This window comes from Melanerpes formicivorus, unplaced genomic scaffold (genome assembly GCF_026170545.1).
Source record: "Melanerpes formicivorus ecotype bairdi unplaced genomic scaffold, bMelFor1.0.p_v2 SCAF_8, whole genome shotgun sequence".
In the NCBI taxonomy this organism is placed as follows: domain Eukaryota; kingdom Metazoa; phylum Chordata; class Aves; order Piciformes; family Picidae; genus Melanerpes; species Melanerpes formicivorus.
The window spans coordinates 27,235,315-27,257,559 of record NW_027142360.1 but is presented as its reverse complement, the minus strand read 5'-3'; the positions used below and the strand labels follow the sequence as shown (position 1 = coordinate 27,257,559).

General features: G+C 55.2%; 1 protein-coding gene across 2 annotated transcripts in view; it reads left to right on the top strand.

Annotated features, from left to right (window-relative positions):
• Positions 1-3,959: 3,959 nt before the first annotated feature.
• EEA1 (early endosome antigen 1) overlaps positions 3,960-22,245 on the top strand; it is a 41,917-nt gene continuing 23,631 nt past the window's right edge. Inside the window, exons 1-11 of one of the 2 annotated variants that reach the window (XM_068142825.1) lie at positions 3,960-4,060; positions 9,679-9,771; positions 12,889-13,011; positions 14,958-15,085; positions 16,677-16,731; positions 16,839-16,904; positions 17,926-17,965; positions 19,210-19,317; positions 19,445-19,566; positions 21,306-21,461; positions 22,041-22,157. In XM_068142825.1, coding sequence (XP_067998926.1) covers positions 4,037-4,060; positions 9,679-9,771; positions 12,889-13,011; positions 14,958-15,085; positions 16,677-16,731; positions 16,839-16,904; positions 17,926-17,965; positions 19,210-19,317; positions 19,445-19,566; positions 21,306-21,461; positions 22,041-22,157 — 1,032 coding nt within the window. In that variant the 5' untranslated portion in view covers positions 3,960-4,036. The remainder of the gene's footprint in view (positions 4,061-9,678; positions 9,772-12,888; positions 13,012-14,957; positions 15,086-16,676; positions 16,732-16,838; positions 16,905-17,925; positions 17,966-19,209; positions 19,318-19,444; positions 19,567-21,305; positions 21,462-22,040; positions 22,158-22,245) is intronic. The other variant, XM_068142826.1, reaches the window with a different exon arrangement.

The following is a 22,245-nucleotide window of genomic DNA, read 5'->3' as shown; positions in this document are numbered from 1 at the left end:
TGAAGCCTGCTGATGGAAGTAGAAGTGTTGTGATGGGGAAGTGATAAGGCTCTTTGTAACATGGAAGTACTTGCTCTCCAGTTGTTAAATCCATAGGTATGTGCACATGGTCCTCAGTTATCACATCCACAGCATGAGCACAGCACACACTGGGCACCACCTGGGTTTGGTGTCCAGTCTGTGCTCTGCACATTCTCAGGAGACTCTGAAGGTTTAAAACACTTTGACTGAAGAGGAGGTTTTCACAGGAGATCTTTTGGTCAATATTTTCAGGCCTTCCAGTACCTGAAGGGAGCTATAGGAGAGCTGGGGAGAGACCTGTGACAAGGGCTGGGACTGATAGGATGAGAGGGAATGGATTGAAGCTGGAGATGAGGAAGAAATTCTTTTCAGTGAGGGTGGGGAGACACTGGCACAGGCTGCCCAGGGAGGCTGTGGCTGCCTCCTGCCTGCAGGTGCTCAGGGCCAGGCTGGATGAGGCCCTGAGCAGCCTGGGCTGGTGGGAGCTGTCCCTGCCCATGGCAGGGGGTTGGAGCTGGACGTTCTTTGAGGTCCCTTCCAGCCCAACCCATTCCATGATTCTGTGAGGATCTCAGAGGTTTCTTACAGCCTTGAGAGGTCTATGAATCTATGAAATATGAGTGCTTAGGGTGGTTATATTTGGCTGCAAGGCCATTGTGTGCACAGCAGCACTGCAGACACTGAACATCTTGGAGCCAGTGCCAGGGGTCCATCACGTAGGTCAGGCTTGGAACTGCTGCCAGTTTGCAGAGCACAGCCTGGCCAGACAACTGTGACACGAGACTAGAGTCAGAAGCATGCAAAAGGAGTCCTTTCCCCCTGTGTCTGGGGTTTGGCCTCCAAGGAAGGGGTCAGGAGATGCAGCTCTTGGATGAGACAGTTTTGATCAGTCTCTTCAGAAAGAGAGAATCACTTCATACCTGTCCAGAAATGAGGCTGGTGTCGTGCTGCCAAGACAGCAACGTCAGTTTGCCCCTGGTGGAAGTGATTTCCATGGAGGCTTTGGCCACAGCATTTCTCCTTGCAGGAAGGAGGCTGCAGGAAGTCTCAGCATTGCCTTTCAGGTGGCCAGGCCCTCACACCGCTGCACTGCAGCACCATGGGGGTGCCAAGAAGGCCTCCAGCTGTGGAGCTGTGCAAACCTGAGCAGGCTGGGAAGGGGCAGGCTCCTCTGAGGAGGTTACTGTCAGCAGACTGAAGGTGATGCAAAGCTGGGAGAAGTTGTTATTAATTTCATGTAAGCAACAATAAGGTTCAAATAGGGCAGTGAGGGGGCCCCTGGACTGGGCACTGGTGAGGCCACACCTTCAATCCTGGGTTCAGCTTTGTGCCCCTCACTGCAAGAAGGACACTGAGGAGCTGGAGCAGGTCCAGGGAAGGGCAACCAAGCTGGGGAAGGGTCTGGAGAACAGGGCTGGGGAGGAGCAGCTGAGGGAGCTGGGGGTGTGCAGTGTGGAAGGGGCTGAGGGAGAGCTCATTGCTCTCTACAGCTCCCTGAGAGGAGGCTGCAGTGAGCTGAGGGCTGGGCTCTGCTCCCTAGTCTCAGGTGATAGGAGAGGAACTGGCCTGAAATTGTGCCAGGGGAGGGTGAGGTTGGAGAGGAGGAAAATTTTCTTTGGTGCAAGAGTGGTCAGGGGCTGGCAGAGGCTGCCCAGGGAGGTGGTGGAGTCCCCATGCCTGGAGGTGTTCCAGAACCCTGTGGCCATGGCACTTGGGGCCATGGCACTTGGGGGCCATGGTGGGGTTGGGTTGCTGGTTGGGCTCAGTGATCTTAGAGGTCTCTTCCAGCCCAAACAATTCCATGATTTCTATGATTTACTGGAAAGTGCCTAGGAAAGCTGCCAGCAGGAGCTAACATCTCTGGAGCAGCAGGGTAAGAATGGCTGTGGTGTCCCCACAGCTCTTCAGGGTGGAATTTGCCTGTGTTTGTTTTGTGGCAGGCTTTCAGCTCTCTGCAGAGTCATGGCTGCTCGGAGGCGTTTGGGGGAGAGTGCTCTGTGGGACTCAGGGGCAGATCTGCTCAGATTTTGGTCAGATTCAGATCAGGTTTATTTTTCACATGGTCTCATACATATTTATGACTTAAGTTCTCTTGCATGCTCCTGGGCTTTCTCTAGTTCCAGTGCCACTCCAGCTAAGCCCCATGGCACACAGTGACTCAGCCTTGGGGTGAGTGGATAAAAGTCTGACTGGAGCCATTTTTTGTTGTTAATAGAGAGAATGGATTGAAGCTGGAGGAGGGCAGATGGAGACTGCAGATGAGGAAGAAAGTCTTCCCAGTGAGGCTGGGGAGACTCTGGCACAGGCTGCCCAGGGAGGCTGTGGATGCTCCCTCCCTGGAGGTGTTCAAGGCCAGGCTGGATGAGGCCCTGAGCAGCCTGGGCTGGTGGGAGGGGTCCCTGCCCATGGCAGGGGGTTGGAGCTGGATGATTTTTAAGGTCCCTTCCACCCCAACCCATCCTAGCAATCTATGATTCTGTTAGTTTTGTCTTTGAGTTACCTGGGGGTAGCTTTACAACCTCCACAACGTTCATGCTCTGCAGCAGTAGAGGGGAGTCATGACTCTGAGCTCCTGCTCAGAGCTCTGCTGTCAGCGCTGCCCCTGCAGCCTTAACGAGCGCCCGTGCTGGTCACTCACGCGAGGCACTGCACCGCCTTGGCAGAGCCTCTCTGTAGCGCAGGATCCGGCCTCCTGCTCTCAGCTCTCCCTTACAGCTTTCTCACACAGTCAGGACAGGTCTAAAGAAGCTGAAGACCACACTCACCCACACATGCAGCACTGGTGCTCAGGGCAATCTCTTCAGTACCTCAAGTGAGGAACTGAGGAACTGTTGGGCTGAACAACCCTAACTCTCTCAGCCTGTCCTCTGGTCATCTTCATGTCCCTCCTCTGGACCTGCTCCATCAGCTCTGTGTCCTTCTTGTCTTGGGGGTCCCCTAGCTGGACACAGGACCCCAGGCAGGGTCTCAGCAGAGCAGAGGGACAGAATCACCTCTCAATCTGCTGGCCACTGAACTCTCCTGCTGCATCTCCCGTGGATTTTTGCCTCAGCACGTACAGACACAGCTCCTTGCTTGGCTGAACTGCTGTTGTGAGGCTGTGCTTTGTATTGCTTTGGAAAGCAGGTGGGGTTTTCTGAGCAGAACGCTCTTCTCTGGCATTCAAAGACCACCTCACGGCTCACACCACAAGGTCACCTTTTCAGTTCAGGGCCTCAATGAAGCACCCGGTCCTTCAGAATGAAATTTCCAGTGAATTGTGCAAGCCAGTTTGCTTCAACCACCCTCCTTCAGGGAGCGCTGCCTCAGTGCTTGCAGCCCTGCAGGACCGACAGGCTCGGCGCTGCCGCTGCCTCACGCAGCCAGCCCTCAGCTGCGAGTCCCAGCTGCAGTTTGTTGCCTTCCCCTGGCCTGCAGCAGGGAAACGCGAGGGGGGGCTGCAGCCGGCAGCGCCTGGGGCAGCCGCTGCGGGAGCGGCGCCGAACGGTTGGGGCTGGGCAGCCGTCAGCAACCCTCCCTGACCCGGGCGGCGAAGGCCGGGGGGTCCACACCGCCGTCCCCCCTTCCTTCTGCCCCTGCCCTCGGCAGAGAGGCGGCGGCGCACCGAGAGCTGCGGTGCTGGGCTTGGCGCGGCGGAGAGCAGCCCTGGCCTGGGCCCCCGGAGCAGCCCGCGGGGAGCGGGGAGCAGCAAGCAGCCCCCGGGGAGCAGAGCGCAGCCCCCGGGCAGCAGCCGCCGCGGCCACCCCGGCCTGAAAGGCAGCCGCGGCCGGCCCAGCATCCTCCTGCCGGGCAACCTGCGGCCTCCCTGGCTGACTTCCCCTTGGCCGGCCGGCGGTCGGCGCGGGCTGGTCCCTCCCCGGGGCGGAGCGGCGCGGTGCCGCCTCCCCGGCGGCTGTCACGGGGCGAGCGGGGCCGCGCCGGGCTCCTGCGGGGCGGGGGCGGCGCTGCCTGGGGGCCCCGCGGCTGCTCGCTCGGCCTGGCCGCGGCCGCCCGCTGGCATCCGGGCTCCGCCACCATGCTCCGGCGCATTCTGCAGCGGGTAAGGCGGGCGCGGCGGGGCCGCTTCCCGGGGCCGGGCTCGCCCCGCGGGGCAGGCGAGGGCAGGGAGAGGCCCGCCGAGGCCGTGGGCTCGTCCGCCGCCACGCTCGGGCCCGCCGCGGACGGGACGGGACGGGACGGGACGGCCCCGCGCAGCCCCACGCCGCGGGGCTGGGCCGGAGGTGCCGGGGAGCGGGGGGGGTCCCGCCGCCCGGCCAGGGGGCGGTCCGCTGCTGCCGGTGGGGCGGGGGGTGGCCCTGCCCCGGCGTGGTTCCGTTCCCTTCCGTTCCCTTCCGTTCCCTTCCGCAGCGCCGGTGTCTCCGCCCGCCGCCTTCGCTCGGCGCCGCGGCCGCCCGCGCCCAGGACAGCGGCCGGGGGAGAGCCCCCGAGGGGGGGACCCGCCGCTCTTTCTCCGGGGGTCAGCAGGGCACAGCAGGCTCCTGGCGCCGGGAACGGGCCCCGCAGCCACCGGCTGCTCGCCTCCCTCATTTTAGGAACCGGCTTTTCCGGCAGCGCTGCCTGCTGCGGGGAGCTCGAGTTGTGGCGGTCGTTGATGAAATCCTCCTGGCTCTCCCAGACCCTGCCGTTTCTCCGCTTGCAGTTCGCTGGTGAAAGCTGTCAGGGAGTCGCTGGCTCGGGGCCCGGGGAGTCCTCGGTCGCTGGCTCTTGGCTGGAGGATGCGCCGGGGGGAGAAAAAGGGTTGAGTCACGCAGGCGGTGGGAAGGCAGCGCTCCGGAGCCCACGGCAGCGGTCTCGGTGTCATGCAGAAGGAGCTCACGGGTAGAGGAGGAGCCAGCAGCCTGTCAAGTGTTTCTTCGGGAGCGTGCTGCCTGTGTGACCCCTCGCTGGGATCTGGGGCTTCATCGGGAGCGTAGCCTGCTGACCTCATCTGCTGGGCGAGCAGGCTGCTAAAAGGGGAAGGCAGCACCCTGGGCGTGCACGCTGATGGCTTTGTTTTTGGCATAAAGCGTGCCTGGGATTGTTTTTCAGTCCTGGAGCAGGTGAAGATTGCTCTTGGGCTGTTTGGAGTTTGGTTGTTTACAGGGAGAGAACTTCCTTCCTGAAGCTGGATGGGAAACTTAGTCCGGACCCTCATTAAGTATTGGCAGCATTTGGCTGGGTGTTTATTGATTCTGAGGCAAGGAAAGCTGCTCTGAGAGAGGAGGGGGGCAGAAAAAGCTTGAAGGAGTGCCAGAGGAAATTTGCCCCTAAATATTAGCTCAGCTGGAGACTTCCTCCCAAAACCTCAAGTCAGTGCAGAAGTTTTTGTGTTGTAGGAAATCTTCTCTGGAAAGTTTAAAGGAATGGCTGTTGCCCAGGGGGTCCTGGGAGTTACAGGAGTCCAGCAGAGCTGATTGCCAGCAAGGGTGGAACAGAATCCTTCCTGCCCCCAAAACTAAAGAAGAGAAAGGTGCTAAGCTTTGAATTGCTACAAAAACCGATGGCTCTAAAAATCCACCTCACAGTCCAAGAGCCTTGGCTCTTCTGCAGAGGCACAGGGGCTGTGTGCACAGCCTCATGCAGACCTTTGTGACCTGCAAGCTGTGGCTGCCAAAGTGTGGGAAAGGACTCTGATGTATTCTGGAGTTTTCAGTGAGCCTTGGGTCAGAAAAACTTCAGATTCAAAGAATGCTTTGGGTTGGAGGAGACCTTAAAGATGGCTCCAACCCCCTGCCGTGGGCAGGGACACCTTTGCCAGTCCAGCCTGGCCTCATCCAGCCTGGCCTTGGACACCCCCAGGCAGGAGGCAGCCACAGCCTCCCTGGGCAGCCTGGGCCAGAGTCTCCCCAGCCTCACTCTGAAGAGTTTCTTCCTAATCTCCAGTCTCAATCTCCCATCCTCAAGCTTCAATCCATCCCCTCTCATCCTGTCACTGCAAGACCTTGTAAAGTCCCTCCCCAGCATTTTTGTAGGCCTCTTTCAGGCACTGGGAGGCTGCTCTGAGGTCTCCCTGCAGCCTTCTCTTTTCCAGGCTGTCTTCAGCTGGGTCCTTGGTTTAGGTGCTTTCCCTGCATGCTCTGTTTTCAGTGTGACACCTTGGGGTCCCACCTGCTCTGCTCCTCTGCACTGTCCTCTCTCCCCACCTTTCATTCCCTCTTTGCCACTTTCCTGTTCCATGCAGTGTTTGTTGTGCTGCTCCAGACAAAGGTACCTGCCAAAGGCATCTGTGTGCAGCGTCCAGCTCACAGCCTTCCTGCTCAGACACTTTGATTTCTGGCAGCACATTCTTGAGGGAGATGTCTTTTCTTTTAGCTGTCTTCACCTCTGAAGGTGCTTTGTGTCCCTTGTGGCCCCTCTCTGCTTCACCTGCTGGTGGGGCAGTGGCTGTAGTCTCTGGTCTGTGAAAGCAAAGCTTGCTGCTCCTATTTGCAGGAGAGCAAGACTGGCCAAAAACCCCAGCAAAACCTGGAGGCTAATGGCAGGCTGCTTGGTTTGAGCTTCTCTTTTGCAGTGAGGGACTGCTCTGTTGAATCCTGTTCACATGAGGTTTTGTCTTCCTTCTTTGTGTCTGAGGGGAGACCTCATTGCCCTCTCCAGCTGCCTCACAGGAGGCTGCGGTGAGGTGGGGGTTGGCCTCTTCTCCCTTGCAAGAGGAAATGGGCTCAGGTTGTGCCAGCCTGTGTCCAGCTGGGATGCTTGGATAAAGTTCTTCCCAAAAAAGGCTTCTCAGGGCCTGTCCCAGGCTGCCCAGGGAGGTGGTGGAGTGAGTCCCCATCCCTGGAGGCATTTCAAAGCCAGCTGGATGTGGTGCTGAGGGAGGTGGATGAGTGGCAGTGGCTCAGCAGCAGTGGTGGGGCTGTGAGCTCCGGGTGAGAGCTTGGACTTGGTGATCTCAAGGCTCTCCTCCAGCCCCAACGGTTGCAAGGTTCTATGCCTATGGTTTAACTGTCTCCAGCTGTTAGTGGCTGTACTGGGTAGGTGAGATCCTAGTGCTCTCTTCTCACTCAGCTGCTTGGTCTTTGGATCTTGTGCTCCAGAGGCAGAAGAGGGCTTAGGGCTTTGCAGGCTGTTCTTTAGCTTGGGTAATGCAGGTTCCTTTTCCCTTACACCAAGCTCAGGAGCAGAGCTATTGACTTTGCTGGGATGTGTGGCATCTCCTGCCTTAGCTGTCATCTTCTTTTGGGCTTGATGGGTGCAGGGCTCCTGGGTGGTTTGTTTACTTGGGTGGGTGCTGAACTGCAGCTGTGCTCATGCCCTCCTGCCAGGTGGGGGTGAAGGGACCAGGTGTGTCTCTTCCTGAGTACAAGGTCTGCTTCTGTGGGACTGATGGCACAATGGGAAAGGAAGGCTTTCTGCCTGTGAGGTCAGGAATCCTTTCATTTATGGAGTCACAGCATGGCAGGGCTTGGAAGGGACCTCTGAAGATTGTCTCCTGCTGCCCTGCCAAAGCAGGATCGCCCAGGGCAGGTCCCACAGGAATGGGACAGATGGAGGCTTGAGAGTCTCCAGGGTAAGAGACTCTACAGCCTCTCTGGCAACCTGCTCCAGAAGTTTCTCCTCACTTTGAGATGAGACTTTGTCTTCCAGTTTGTGTCTGTTGCCACTTATCCTATCATAGGACACCACTGGAAAGAGCCTGGGCCCCTCTTTTTATCTCCTGCCTTTCAGATGTTCATACACATTAATAAGATCCCCTCTCAGTCTTCTCTTTTCCAGGCTGAATCAGAATCATGCCACACTCCCTTAGAACTAAGCAGCTTTGCTGTTCTTCATTGGCCTGGCCTCTGCTGTTTGCTGGCAAGGGGCTTGGCTTCCTTCTCGCCTCCTCATCCTCGTGTCTTGTTTGTTGCTGCTGCAGGACCTTGACGTGTTTGGACAGCAGGAGTGTTCTGTAGTGTTTCAGCCTGTGCTGGGGACACTCTGTAAATCCATATTTGTTCAGACTTTCTGGAGGCTTAACATATTTTCTCCCAAGGTTTAATTAATTCTGAATGTCTAACTGCTGAGAAGAGTTATTATGAGTGAGTGGAGTGCAGCTAGACACAGATCAATGGCTCTGCAAAGCAAGCTGGGAGCAGTCCATGGTTGCACTCCATCCAGTGGGGGCATGAGCTCAACTCATTCATGCTATCATTTTCTGTTCCTCACAGCAAACCAGCTCCAGCCATTGCCATCCTTCCTGTTGGCAAGGAGATGTCTGTGCATTAGCTGGCAGAGAGCACAGGGAGCAGGTTGCTGAAGTTTAGCAGATTGTTTCTACAACCACAGTTCATAGAGACAGAGAATGGGTTGGAAGAGATCTTAAAGCTCATCCAGTCCCAGCCCCCTGCCATGGGCAGGGACAGCTCCCACCAGCCCAGGTTGTTCAGGACCTCATCCAAACCCAGTCTGTTTCCTGCTGGCCTGTGTTAGCAGCAGGTAGATGCTCTGGGCTGTTTCTCCAGATCTTGAAAGTTACTTAACCTCCTCTTTCCTCCTCGCCTTCCTTCCCTTTGCCTCTTTCCTCCTCACCTTCCTTCCCTTTGCCTCTTTCCTCCTCACCTTCCTTCCCTTTGCCTCTTTCCTCCTCGCCTTCCTTCCCTTTGCCTCTTTCCTCCTCACCTTCCTTCCCTTTGCCTCTTTCCTCCTCGCCTTCCTTCCCTTTCCCTGCCACTCAGCAGCAAGTGCCAGCTGTTTGTACTAAGCTTCAAAGCCTAGCTTGGAACCCTGCTTCCCCTTTTTGAGGACAGCACCTTGTTTGCTGAGAGGTTAAAGGGATTTTCCCAGGTGCTCTTCAGTAATTTCTGGCTGGTAGTCAGCCACACCATGTGATGGCTTCTGCTGTGACTGCAGTGACAGGGTTCCAGAACCCTGTGGCCACGGCTCTTGGGGCCATGGCTTGATGGCCATGGTGGGGTTGGGTTGCTGGTTGGAGTGGATGATCTTAGAGAGCTTTTCCCACCCAGACAATTCAATGATTCTGTATGAGGGCAGAGTTTAGCCTAATTCTTTGTTTCATGAGAGGAACTGGTTTGAAATCCTGGCCTTTGCTTCTGGTGTTTGCTTGCTGTGTGATGCATGGATCCTTGGATGAAGGCTGGCACTGAACATTATGTAACTGAGCCTCAGCTTCTTCACTTCATTGCTCTTGGGGAGAAAATCCTTCTGTGCTCCAGCAGGTAGAGAATCCTTTGTGCAGGGTTGTGTTGGATGTGAGGACCCATTTCCTTCCCCAGCAGGCTTCTCAAGTGTAGGAGCAGGCTGCCCAGGGCAGTGGGGGAGTCCCCATCCCTGGAGGGGCTTCAAAGCAGTGGAGATGTGCTGAGGGCCATGGTTTAGTGGTGACCTGGCAGTGCTGGGTTGAGGGTTGGACTCTATGATCTTGAAGGTCTCTGCTAGCCAGAATGGTTCTATGATTCTAGGGGCTCTGCTTTGTCAATTACAGTCTCACAGACTCACAGAATGGGAGGGGTTGGAAGGGACCTCTGGAGATCATGCAGTCCAACCCCCCTGCCAGAGCAGCATCACCCAGGGCAGGGCACACAGAATGCATCCAGGTGGCTTTGGACAGTCTCCAGAGGAGACTCCCCAGCCTCCCCGGGCAGCCTGCTCCAGTGTTCTGTAACCCTGGAGGTCACTGAGGCCATCCCCCCTGCCAGAGCACTCCCCAGACTCTGATTTCTCTCCCTTCTCTTTCAGACTCCAGGCAGAGGAGGGTCTCAGAGCTCAGACTCTGATTCTTCTGCAGCCCCAGGGAATGCTGTGGACCTGAACAACGAAGGCTCCTCTGAGGTACCGTACCCTGCCCCTGGCACCGCAGCTCCAGGCCTTGGCTGCTGTTGCCCTGATCCATGAAGCTGTTGGGAGGAACTTCTCATGGCCTGTTTAGATAGAGGGAAGACAGAGGAATGTTACCTTCCAAGCAGTTCTTTAAACAAAGGAAGGCCAGGCCACTGCTGTGTCTGTTCCTGGGCTTGCCTGCCTGGCTGGTCACAAGCAATCCTTCCTCTCATCTTGGAGATGAATCATTGAAATGAAAAGCAGTGAGACACGAGCTCCAAGCAGCTTCCTTGTTAATGAATCTTTTATCAGAGCTCTGAAGAGCTAGGCCTAACAGTTTATCACACTCATGCTCCCTTTCCCCCCCTGCTGCTCCTGCTGAGCTGTGCTGGCAGCCTCCTCCTTGTGGAGCAGGAAACATCTTGGGGTCTTGGTGCTGGAGCCTAAAGCCTGGCCGTTGACGTGCTGTATGCCGTGCTGAACCAGCAGAGGCAGTTGTTACTCTTGCTTCAGTCCCCTGTTACAATGGCTTTGGCTTTACAGTGCTGTCAAATATTAACTCTGAGAAATGGAAGCCTCCTCTGCCGGCTGCTGAAGCTGCTCTGTGCTAATGGAGCCTGATTACCTAGCTTGAAAATGTTTCAGGCTTAGCATACAAATGCAGTGCAAGGTTAATTACTCCTCTTACAGCATGCAAGGCAGCAAAGTGCCCTTTTCTTACACTGAATAAAGTGGGTGATGATTCAAACACTTCCATGTCTGCTGTGATAAGAGAGAACAGAAACTTTCTCTGTGCTATTTAAATTCCTGATTGCCTTCCATCTGGGCACTGCTTGCTGCTGGAAGCCTTACTACAGTCAGTGGAGTCAGAGCAGGCAGTGGGTTGGAAGGGACCTCTAAAGGTCATCTTCTCCCAACTCCTGCAGTAGGCTGGGACATCCCAACTAGAACAGGTTGCTTCTAGGCCCATCAAGCCCCACTTTAGAATCACAGAATGGGTTGGGCTGGAAGGGACCTTAAAGACCATCCAGTTCCAGCCCCCTGCCATGGGCAGGGACACCTCCCACCAGCCCAGGCTGCTCAAGGCCTCATCCAGCCTGGCCTTGAACACCTCCAGAGAGGGGGCATCCACAGCCTCCTTGGGCAACCTGTGCCAGGGTCTCCCCACCCTTACTGGAAAGAATTTCCTCCTGATCTCCCTTCTGAATGATCTCTCCTTAACATTTTGCTGCATGTCATACAGGCCTTGCATTCTGGAGCCCACATCTCCTCTGCATGCCCACTGACTCTGTCCCTGAAAGCAAAGACATGTTCTTGAATTGCAGCCTAAAACCTCCTGAACTAGGAGTTAAAGAAGGCATAAAACTGTGCAGTGGGGCAGCTGCTCCTTTCCATAGCTTGGCTGGAAGGGCACAGCTCTGTCAGCCTGAGGGCACTGCCCCTGCCTGTACAGCTGCTGGGTGTCACAAGGTGCCTGCGTGCAGGGGGGGCAAGAGTGTCTTGGCACAGACTCACAGAGTGCTTTGGCTTGGGAGGGAGCTCCAAGCCTCCCTGCAGCCAGGGAGGTTTCAGAGTGGTGATGTTCCTGCAGTATTGCTCCCCTGGCTTTTCTTGCTGCTGACTCAAAACTGGGTCAGAGCAGAGGCTGCCGTGCCGCTGCCGGTGGGTGCCGTGCAGTGTGGCAGTGTCTCCTGGCTGGCAGTGATTCCACAGCTGTTCCACTGGCTACCACTTGGCTTTTCTGCTTCCATGCTGTTCTAGAATCACAGAATGGTTTGGCTGGCAAGAGACGTTCAAGCTCATCCAGTTCCAAAGCCTGCCATGGGCAGGGACACCTCCCAGCAGCCCAGCTTGCTCAAGGCCTCATCCAGCCTGGCCTTGAACCCCTCCAGGGCTGCTGTTGTCTGTCAGAAACTGATTTGCCTGCAGGCTGTGGCAGCTCTCTAGTGAGCATGCTGGGTTTGGATCTGTTTGTTAGTTGTACCCAGGAAGGTGCCTGCTTTTCCCTGAGGGATGCCAGCTGGGTGCAGAGTTGTGCTGCTGCCTCAGCCCCTCCTGCTGCTGCCAGCTTTGCTTGGGAGCATTTCTGCAGTCTCACCACACTGCCCTTATCTCCCTCTGTGAAACATCTGGACAGCCTTGTGGGAAACTATGTGAAGGATTCACAGGTGGCATCAGGTTGGAAGGGAGCCTCAAAGGTCCTCTTGTCCAACCCCCCTGCAGGGACACCTCCAACTGGAGCAGGCTGCCCAGGGCCACAGCAAGTCTGACCTTGAATGTCTCCAGGGATGGGGCCTCAACCACAGCCCTGGGCAGCCTGTGCCAGGATTTCACCACCCTCATTTTCAAACCACTGCCTCTCATCCTATCCCCACAGGCCCTTCTGAACACTCACTCCCCAGCCTTCCTGTATGTCTCCTTCAGGTACTGGAAGGCTGCTCTAAGGTCTCCCTGGAGTCTTCTCTTCCCCAGGTTGAACATTCCCAATTCTCTCAGCCTGTCCTCATTAGAGAGGTTCTCCAGCCCTCTGATCACCTTCGTGGTCTGCTCTGGACCCAGTCCACCAGGCCCATGTCCTTCTTGGGCTGGGGGTCTCATGGTGGCACAGAGTACTCCAGGTGGGGTCTCAGCAGATCTGACCTGATGCCTGATGTTCATTCACAGCTTCTGGAGCTGATGTCTGTGTCACATGAAGGGAGCACCAACAGAGTCTGGAAGGAACAACAGTAGTGTGCAGCATGCTGCTGGCTGTGAAAGTGGGGTTTAGATTGGCTTATTTTTGTGTTCATAACTGTTCCATTTTCATGTTCATAACTCCTTCTTCTTGTTTATAACTCTCTCTTCTTGTTCATACCTGTTCCCTCTTGTTCATAGCTCTTCTTGTTCATAACTGTTCCTTCATAAACTCTTCCTTCATGTTCCTCACTCCTCCTCCTTGTTCCCAACTCCTCCTCCTAGCCTTCTCCCTGGAGCTGGTAAGTGCTTTGGAAAGCCTTTCCCAAGGGACACCTGGCTTTGCCTTTGTGGAGAGCTTGCAGCCTGAGAGCTGGGGCAGAGTTTGACTCCAAACCTGCTTTTCTGTTGCCTGCTTTCTGATGAGTTTCTTAACCCCAAATGTACATTTCACAGGGCTTCATCTGTCCACTGTGTATGCAAGTGTGTGTAACTGCCTCTGATCTGTCTGAGCATTACCAGAATGAGCACACTGGCACAGGAGGAAGACAGGAGCTTCGTGACCTCCCAGCTGTCACTGTGGGTTTTGTTTACTTTGTTTGACTGCCTTTGGTGCTGGGCTGCTTGACATGAGCACAGCTCTCTCCCTCCTGGCTTGGGTGGCAGCTTCTTTGATTGCTCCTTTTGATCCCTTGCTGAAGCAGGATTGGATCTCCTGTGCCTGGTTCCAGGGTGTGCCTTCAGGAGGAGAGTGACTCTGCCTTGCTCCCTGCTTTGCAGCTGTGTCTCACAGGAGCTGTGGCATTGGGAGGCTTGGCAGTCACTGCTGTGGGCTTTTGGGACAGCTTTTGCTGGGATTTCCTCCTCGAGGAGGCTGTGGCATTCCTTGATTTACCTCACACCAGAATCAGCCTGAGGAGAGATGTGGCTGACACCCCTCAGGCTGTGCTGCCCTTCAGCCAGACCTGGGCAGGCTGGAGGGATGGGCAGGGAGAAACTGCATGAAATCCAACAAGGACAAGGGTAGAGTCATGCAGCTGGGCAAGAGCAGCCCCACAGACCAGCAGAGGTTGGGGAATATTGAGATGATGGGAAGCTGATGAAGCCCATCAGTACTCTGATTACCCTGGAGGAGGGGTTGAGATTATCCTGGAGTTATTTGAAGGCTGCAGAGAGACTTTTGCTGAGGGTGCCTGGAGCCAGGCCAAGGGGGAATGGTTTGAAGCTGAGGCAGAGCAGGGTCAGAGTGGAGCTGAGGAAGACATCCAAAGGAAGATCCAGCTGGCATATGTTCCATGCCTTTCACCACCCAAACCTCTTCTCCCTGTTTGCATGAGCAGTAAGGTGCCAGTGGTGTCCTCTGGTACCAACTCTGTTTGCTCACTACAAAAGCAGGTTAAAGGGTCATGGTTTATGTAATTAAGACCAGGAGACCTCTCCAGTTTTGGGGGTACTTAAACTGCAGTGAGAGACTTTCTTCCTTTAGGTCCAGAAGATCATTTTATCCCAGGCTGCAGTTTCAGAGCCTTCCCAGAAATGAAGCTGGGTTCTTCCTGAGCAGAACAGACCATAATTTCTCCTTTAGTTCTCTTCTGGTTTTGTTACTGGTGATGAGTAAGACTTCCATTCTGTCACAATCCACAAGACTACAAATGTGCCCTGAATTAGAAGTTCTGATCCAGTGGATTCTCTGTTCCTTAAGTCAGATCAAACCAGTCTCTGATTCCTCACTCAGCAAGCTTGCAGAGGGTGCCAAGCTGAGTGCTGGGGCTGGTAAGTCTGAGGGATGGAATGGCAGCCAGAGGGACCTTGACAGGCTGCAGAGCTGGGCTGTGGAGAAGCTCCTGAGGCTCAGTAAGGCAAAGTGCAAGGTCCTGTGGGTCAGGGCAATCCTCTACACCAACCCAGGCTGGGGGTGATGAGATTGAGAGCAGCCCTGCAGAGAAGGACTTGGGGGTGCTGGTGGGGCAGAAGCTGGACAGGAGCCAGCAGTGGGCTGCCTGCCAGGGTGGCTTTGAGCTTACTGGTGTCCTTCCCAAGGAATCCTGCATTCATGAGTCGTGCCAAGACTGATGGTGCCTGAAAGGAGTCATTTACCTCATCTGCCTTGTGGGAGAGAGGAGAGCACTGAGGAGCTTGGCTTTATCAGGCCTGAAAGTAAATCTTAACTGTTAGAGGGCAGAACTAGCTCCAAGTCATGGAGCCATGGAATGGTAGGGGTTGGAAGGGACCTCTGGAGATCATTGAGTCCCACCCCAGTGCCAAAGCAGGAGCCTCCAGGGCAAGGCAGGCAGCACTGATGCAGTGTGGCTGTTGCTGGCTGTTTGTAGCTATGTAATTGCCAAAAGTCTTAGCAGAGCCTGAGCTGGTTGGTCTGAATGGTAACCCTGGTGCTTGCTCCCTTTCAGATGTGCAAGCAGAGCTCTGTGTCAGAATAAGATTGAAGAAAGCAAACCAATCAGCAAAGTTTTTGCTTCTCATCTCTTGGGGTTTGTCTTGTCTTTCTTCCCTCTTTTTTATACCAGGGCTTTATTTGTCCTCTCTGTATGAAGTCTCATGGATCAGCTGAGGAGCTGTTCAAGCACTATGAAGCAGTCCATAACTCTGGCATTGAGTCAAGTCATGGAGGAGAAGGTCATCTCTCACCAGAAAGGTGCAGCAGGACTCCTTTGTGCTTTTGTGTCAGTGTTGAGCTGCTTCTCATCCCACTGGGGGCTGGATGCATTTGAGCACTTAATGGTGTAGTCAAGGTCCTTAACTGTTCATGCCCCATTTCCAGCTGCAGGTAGGAGCTTCCATTGGCTGGCAGTGCTCTGCCAGGAGAGGCAGATCAGATCCATCTGTTTCCTGCCTGTTAAATCACTTTCCCATGCAGCTGGCAGGGCAGTGGTAGACACTGGAGAGCTTTTCAGGAGTGTGGCAGGGAAAAACTGAACAGGGTCTCCCTGGTTTCCGTTTCGCCCTAGAGGGTGGGGGAGAACAACCCTGAGGGCAGGGAAGGATCCTGAGTTTGTCTGTGGGTAGTTGGGGTTCTTGCTGGGTGATTGTAACATCAGTATCTGCCTCAGAAGGTTCCCACATTGCCTAATGATGTGCAAGTCTGACACTTCCCTGTGCCATTCCTTTTCCTTCTGTGTTCCAGAGACTCCATGCTTCAGACACCTCCTCTCCTTTATTTAGCTCTTTGGTCAAACCTCTCCCCTTGAATTCATTCCCAGGGAACCTGCCAGGCTGTTTTGAGAGCAGTGGTGTGGGGCAAGAGCTGATAACCTCAGCCTCACTCTGGAAGACTTTCACTGAGTAGTTTGCCTCTGCTGCTTTGGGAGGCTTTGTCTTAGGAGTTTCCTTTGAGTATTCCAACATGACTCTGCAAGAGTGATTGAGTCATAGAGCAATGGTTTGGGTTGGAAGGGACCTCAAAGATCATCCACTTCCATCCCCCCTGCCATGGGCAGGGACACCTCCCACCAGCCCAGGCTGCTCAGGGCCTCATCCAGCCTGGCCTTGAACACCTCCAGGGAGGGGACAGCCACAGCCTCCCTGGGCAGCCTGTGCCAGGGTCTCACCACCCTCACTGGAAAGAATTTCTCCTTCCTCTCTACTCTGCCCTGCTGAGGCCACATCTGGAATATTGTGTTCAGTTCTGGGCCCCTCACTTCAGGAAGGACCTCAGGGAACTGCTTGGAAGAGTCCAGCCCAGAGGCAGAGAGCTGCTGCAGGCAGTGGAACATCTCCTGTGAGCACAGCTGAGGGAGCTGGGGCTGGGAGCAGAGGAGCCTGAGGGCTGCCCTCAGTGCTGGGGATGAAGATGTGCAGGGCTGGAGCCAGGCTCTGCTCAGGGATGGCCAAGCACAGCACAAGAGGCACTGGGGGCAGCTGGAGCAGAGGAGGTGCCAGGGGAAGAGGAGGGAAACCTTTGTCCCTGTGAGGGTGCTGAGCTGCCCAGAGAGATTGTGGAGTCTCCTCTGGAGCCTTTCCAGCCCCTTCTGGCTGTGCTCTGTGTGCCCTGCCCTGGCAGGGGGCTTGGTCTGGGTGATCTTTTGAGGTCCTTTCCAACCCTTCCCATCCTGTGGTTTGTTCCAAGTTTCAACCAAATCCCAGAGGCAGAGTTTCTAATGCTGTCAGTTCTCTTGAGGTGGTCCCTGGCTACCACTGCAGTCACTTCAGCTGCACCCTGAGGTGCAGGTGGCCCAAGCTAACCACTCTGTGTTCATTCTCCCTGCTCTGTGGATGGCTTCGCCCAGGGACGAAGTGTCGCTGCTCCGCCAGGAGGTCCAGGACTTGCAAGCTTCACTGAAGGTTGGAAATGTCTTTTACTCACCCTTGCTCCTCTGTCTCAGTTGGCAGCCTGTTCCACCAGATCTCAAGTCCTCTCTCCCCCATCTCCTGTGTTTTTCCCCCCCCAGGAGGAGAGGTGGTATTCAGAAGAGCTGAAGAAGGAGCTAGAGAAATTGCAGGGGCAGCGGCAGCAAGTAATTGCTTTAAAATACTTGCAGCAGGTTTCCCAGCAGCAGTGCCAGTGAGGAGTAGAACCTGTCTGTAAGGCACGTGGCCTGATTGAGTTAGTTCCATACTGTGACTCTTGCCATGCTCCTGGAAACAAAGCCACTTCCCTCTCCACAATTACCTCTGTCTGTACAGCTGAAGGTCAGAGCAGAGGCTCACAGGGTGGGCTGGGTTGGCAGGGACCTCCAAAGGTCATCCACTCCAACCCCCTCTGCACTAGGCAGGGCCAGCCCCCACTACAGCAGGTTGCCCAGAGCCTGACCTTGAGTATCTCCAGGGATGGGGCCTCCACCACCTCCCTGGACAGATGATCCTTCCAGACACTGCAGGTTCAGCTCAGACCTTTCCTTCTGCTTGGCTTATTCAGAACTCAGTTTACCAAACCCAACCAAACTCATTGCCTTAGTAAAGGAACTCAGTTTATTCAAGAAGTCAGCCAAATGTGGTGGTTGGGCAGGGGGGGTCTGGCTGGTGGAGAGCTTGTGGAGAACAGCAGTGCTGCTTTCACACCAGCTGACCTGAACTAACAAGGCAGGGCAGGTTGTGGTGTGTTGTGGCCCAAGGAGCCTCTCAGCTCTTCTCCTATGAGCTGCTGGAGATGCTGGGTGGTTGCAAACCTCAGACACTGCCTCCTGGCAGAATTCCTTCCCAGAGTGCTGGCTGGAAGCTCTCTTTTCCCTCCCAGAGTGAGTGCAGTGCTGGCTGGAAGCTCCTCTAAGGTCATCCAGTCCCACCCCCCTGCCATGGGCAGGGACACCTGCCCCCAGCCCAGGTTGCTGAAGGCCTCCTGCAGCCTGGCCCTGAGCACCTCCCGGGAAGGGACTGTTCCTGACACCGCTGTTGGGAACCAGGGGTTTCTAGAGCCGTTGGCCCTACTTGAGCACAGCAGAGTTTGTCTCCCTCTCTCTGCCCCAAGGGGCTGAGCTCTGGGAGCAGCAGCTCTTCCTTCTGCCCTGTCTAATGCTGCATTTCTTCTGCTCTCTTCAGGATTCCAAGTCTGATGGATTGTCAACGACTACATCCACAGGTGATTAACTTTCCATTGTAGTCATTCCTGCCCCCCTGCAGTTCCTGACTGTGTTTGTCAGGGTGGCTTTTAGCTCAGGAGAGAGCACTTTTGGTACATTAAAACACCTGGAAAGCTGGAACGGTAAACGATTGGGGGTGGGAGGGGGAGAGCTTGTTCCAAGTGCTTCTGGTGGCTGCAGTCTGGGCCAATATTCCAGAAGCTTGACAGAATGAAAGCAGTTTTCAGGGGTACCTTTGGGCATGTTTTTAATCATTTCATGTGTTCAAGGCCTCAGTGCAAGGCTGTTGCTGAGAAGGACTCTGATTGTTGCTATTTAAACTGCGACATCTGCCAGGGCTGCTTCTCTGTAGTGCTGTTCTGTTCTCCTTGCTAGCAAAGTGAACCCCAAGGAGTGATATTTGTGTTGCTTTTCCCTTCCCCATTTTTGTTTGGTTTCAGTTTGCAGCCAGCAGTGTTGGCCCTGCATGGTGTGTGCATAACACAGAGTCACAGCACAGAGAGTCACAGGGTGGGTTGGGTTGGGTTGGAAGGGAGCTTCAGGATCAGCCAGTCCCAACCCCCTGCTATGGGCAGGGACCCCTCCCACCAGCCCAGCTTGCTCAAGGCCTCATCCAGCCTGGCCTTGAGCACCTCCAGGGAGGGGACAGCCACAGCCTGCCTGGGCATATCTGACTGATGTGATTAGCATGGAATCAGAGATGGTTATGGGCTGGAAAGCACCTCCAAAGGTCATCCAGTCCACCTCCCCTGCAGGCAGCACGGATATCCTCCACTGGATCAGGTTGCTCAGAGCCTTATTGAGCCTGACCTTGACTATCTCCAGGGATGGGGCCTCAACCACCTCCCTGGGCAACCTGTTGCAGTGTTCCAGCAGCCTCCTGGTGCAGAACTTGTTCCTCACCTCCAATCTAAATCTGCTCTGCTCTGGTTTGAAAGCATATCTGAGTGCTGATGATTAAAGAGCTTTTAATCAGAACTGAAGGCTTGGGTTTCAGCAGCATGTGGCAGGGATCTCAAGGGCTCTTTATGCCTGGTGAAAAATAACAGGGACTTAGTCCTGGAGAGCACTCAACAGGTTTCAGCATCATGCTTGTGGGTATTTAACCCCAGGGAAGCTGCTCCCTGTGCTGGGCTGCTTGGGAATTTGGGTTAGTTTCCTGCTCTGCTTTGCCCTGGGTGGGAGCAACTGCATTGTCCTGGCAGTGCTAAAGCACAGAATGCTGTTGTGTTTGTGGAAACAGAGTCACTGGAACGGCAGCTGGAAGAGGTCCAAGTAGAAAACTTCAACATCAAGCAAATGAAAGACTTGTTTGAGCAAAAGGCAGCCCAGCTGGCCACAGAGATCGTGGGTAAGTGGCCTCCCATCAGCCCTGCTCTCTGCTGCTGCAGCCTCTGCCAGCCAGCAGTTGCTCAGCTCCCCCTGGAACGACAGGTTTCATCTCACAGGTATCCTTTGTCCAACTTCCTCCTCCTTAGATCTCAAAGCAAAGTACGATGAAGAGCTCAGCCTTCGGGAGGGGGCAGAGCAGAAACTGACAAGCCTGAGGCAAGAGCTGCAGAAGGAGAGGAGTGCAGTGGAAGACCTGAAGACAGAGCTGGTACTCCCCTCACACTGGTGGCTTTCTTGCTTTGTCAGAGCACTCAGACCCTGGTGAAGCTGGAGCTGTCTGCTGGTGGGCTGAGGAGCTTCAGGACACCATTGCCTGTGGCCTCTTTGGCCTGTCCTTAGCTCACCCCTCTTTTTCCATGAGGTGCTGTGCTCTGACTGGCCCTGGCCAGCTGCAGTTATGGGAAGTGCTGAGAGGGGTTTTGTGACAGGGTGGCTGAGAGGCTGGCAGCTGTCATCACCATGCCTGTGCTCAAGCTGTCCCTCTTGCTCTTGGCTGATAATACCAGTGTGTGGATTCCAGGAGTCTGGCTCCTGGTGACTTTAAATACAGCCATGGCTCCAGGGAGCAATTCCAGTGCAGTCACAGCACTCCTGGGGCAGCAGTGAAGGGGATTTCCAAGCTTCTCCCATTTGGCCACTGCTCAGAGCCTGGAGGAAAGCAAGCAGGGCTCATTTATTCCCCTTCTTGCCTGCAGTCAGTGCCCTGAAGGGCTCACAAGGCAGGGCTCTTGGCCCTGCCCAGCCACTGGGCCTGTCCATTCCTCCCTGTTCAGTTGATCCACATCTTTCTCCTTCTGCATCCTTAGCCTTTTCCTGTACCTTTTCTCTTCAAGATCACAGAATGACAGATTGCCCTGGGTTGGAAGGACCCTCAGAGGTCATCTTGTCCAAACCCCCCCGCAGTCAGCAGGGACATCTCCACTAGAGCAGGTTGCCCAGGGCCACATCAGGTTTGACCTTGAGTGTCTCCAGGGATGGAGCCTCAACCACCTCCCTGGGCAGCCTGTTCAGTATTTCACCACTCTCATGGTGCAGAACCTCCTCCTAATGTCCAACCTGAATTCACCCTGCTCCAGTTCCAAACCACTGCCCCTTGTCCTGTCACTACAATCCCTTCTGAGCAGTCCCTCCCCAGCCTTCCTGTAGGTCCCCTTCAGGTACTGGAAGGCTGCTCTAAGATCTCCCCAGAGCCTTCTCCATGCTGAGCAGCCCCAAACTCCCTCAGCCTGTCCTTGTAGCAGAGGTCCTTCAGCCCTCTGATCATCTTTGTGGCCTCCTCTGGACCCAGTCCCTCAGGCCCATGTCCTTCTTGTGTTGGGGGTCCCATAGCTGGACACAGGTGAGGTCTCCCCAGCAGAGCAGAGGGGCAGGCTCCCCTCTCTCCAGCTCTGGCAATGGGCACTGGCAGCCCAGAAGGCCAAGGGCAGCCCAAGGCTGTGCTGCCAGTGCCCATTGCTGGCTGCTGCCCAGCTCCTCATCCTCCAGTACCCTCAAGCCCTTTTCTCTCTAGCCCATTTTGGTTTGGATTTTGCAGCCTTCTTGCTGTGATCTTGTGTGATGTGATCTCTATATAATGTATCTTGCATGTCCTTCATGTGTTGGGGTGCTCAGAACTGGACACAGCACTGCAGGTGAGCTCTCAGCCTGGCAGAGTGGCAGCATCACCTCTCCCCATCTGCTGGCCAGCATTCTTTTGCTGCAGCACTGCTTTCTCTGGTGTTGCCTCCCCTCTCCTTTCCTCCCACAGCAGGGCTGTCACAGTTTTTCTGCCCCCCCTCCTTTGCCTGTTTTGGGTTTGGCTGTGTCTGGGTTTGTTGCTTTGGTGGTTTCTGCACAGCTGCAGCACCTTGCCTGTGAGCTGATGGTTTGAAGGTCTTTGGAGGTGATTGACACTGGAAGTGTGTCTGCCAAAGGTGTTTTGCTGACTGCTGCTCTTCTGCCCCTCAGCTCCAAAGGCCTGGTGTGGAGGATGTGGCTGTCCTGAAGAAGGAGCTGGTGCAGGTGCAGACACTGATGGACAAGATGACTCTGGAACGGGAGCGGGAGTCTGAGAAGCTGAAAGATGAATGCAAGCACTTGCAGGCAGAGCAGGCAAACTCTGAGGTACACCTGGGCTGCACCAGGTTGGAAGGGACCTCAGAGATCACCTACCCCAACCTCCCCACCATGGGCAGGGACACCTCTCAGTTAGGCTGCTCAAGACCTCATCCAGCCTGGCCTTGAGCAGCTCCAGGGAGAGGGCAGCCACAGCCTCCCTGGGCAGCCTGTGCCAGAGTCTGCCAGCCTCCCTGGAAGGGATTTCCTCATCTCCAGTCTCAGTCTGCCCTCCTCAAGCTTCAGTCCTTTCCCTCCCATCCTGTCACTTCCCAGCCAGAGAGATTGGCCATTGGGATGTGCTGCCCAGGGAGGAGGTGGAGTCCCCACCCCTGGAGGTGTTTAGGAAGAGCCTGAATGAGGCCCTTGGTGCCATGGGTTAGCTGCTTAGATGGTGTTGGGTGATAGGCTGGGCTGGGTGACCTTGAAGGTCTTTTCCAACCTGGTTAGCTCTGTGTTCTGTGTCACTCCAAGATGGTTATTTGTATGCAAGCTCCTTTCAGTTCTGCTCTCAGCCACCTCAGCTGCTGGGAGTTCTGCAGGCACAGCTTTGGTGACAGTCTGACTTTGGTCTGTTTGGCTTTGCAGGCTACCATTAACCAGCTGAGAGCTGAACTTGCTAAAGGCCCTCAGGAGGTGGCTGTGTATCTGCAGGAGCTGCAAAAGCTTCAGAGCTTAGTCCAAGAGCTTGAACAGAAAAGCCAGGTGAGCCTGATTCTTTTCCTCTGCTTGTCAGTTCACTTTGAAATGGAGACACCTCTGAGGTTGGACTGGGTGACCTCTGAGGGTCCTC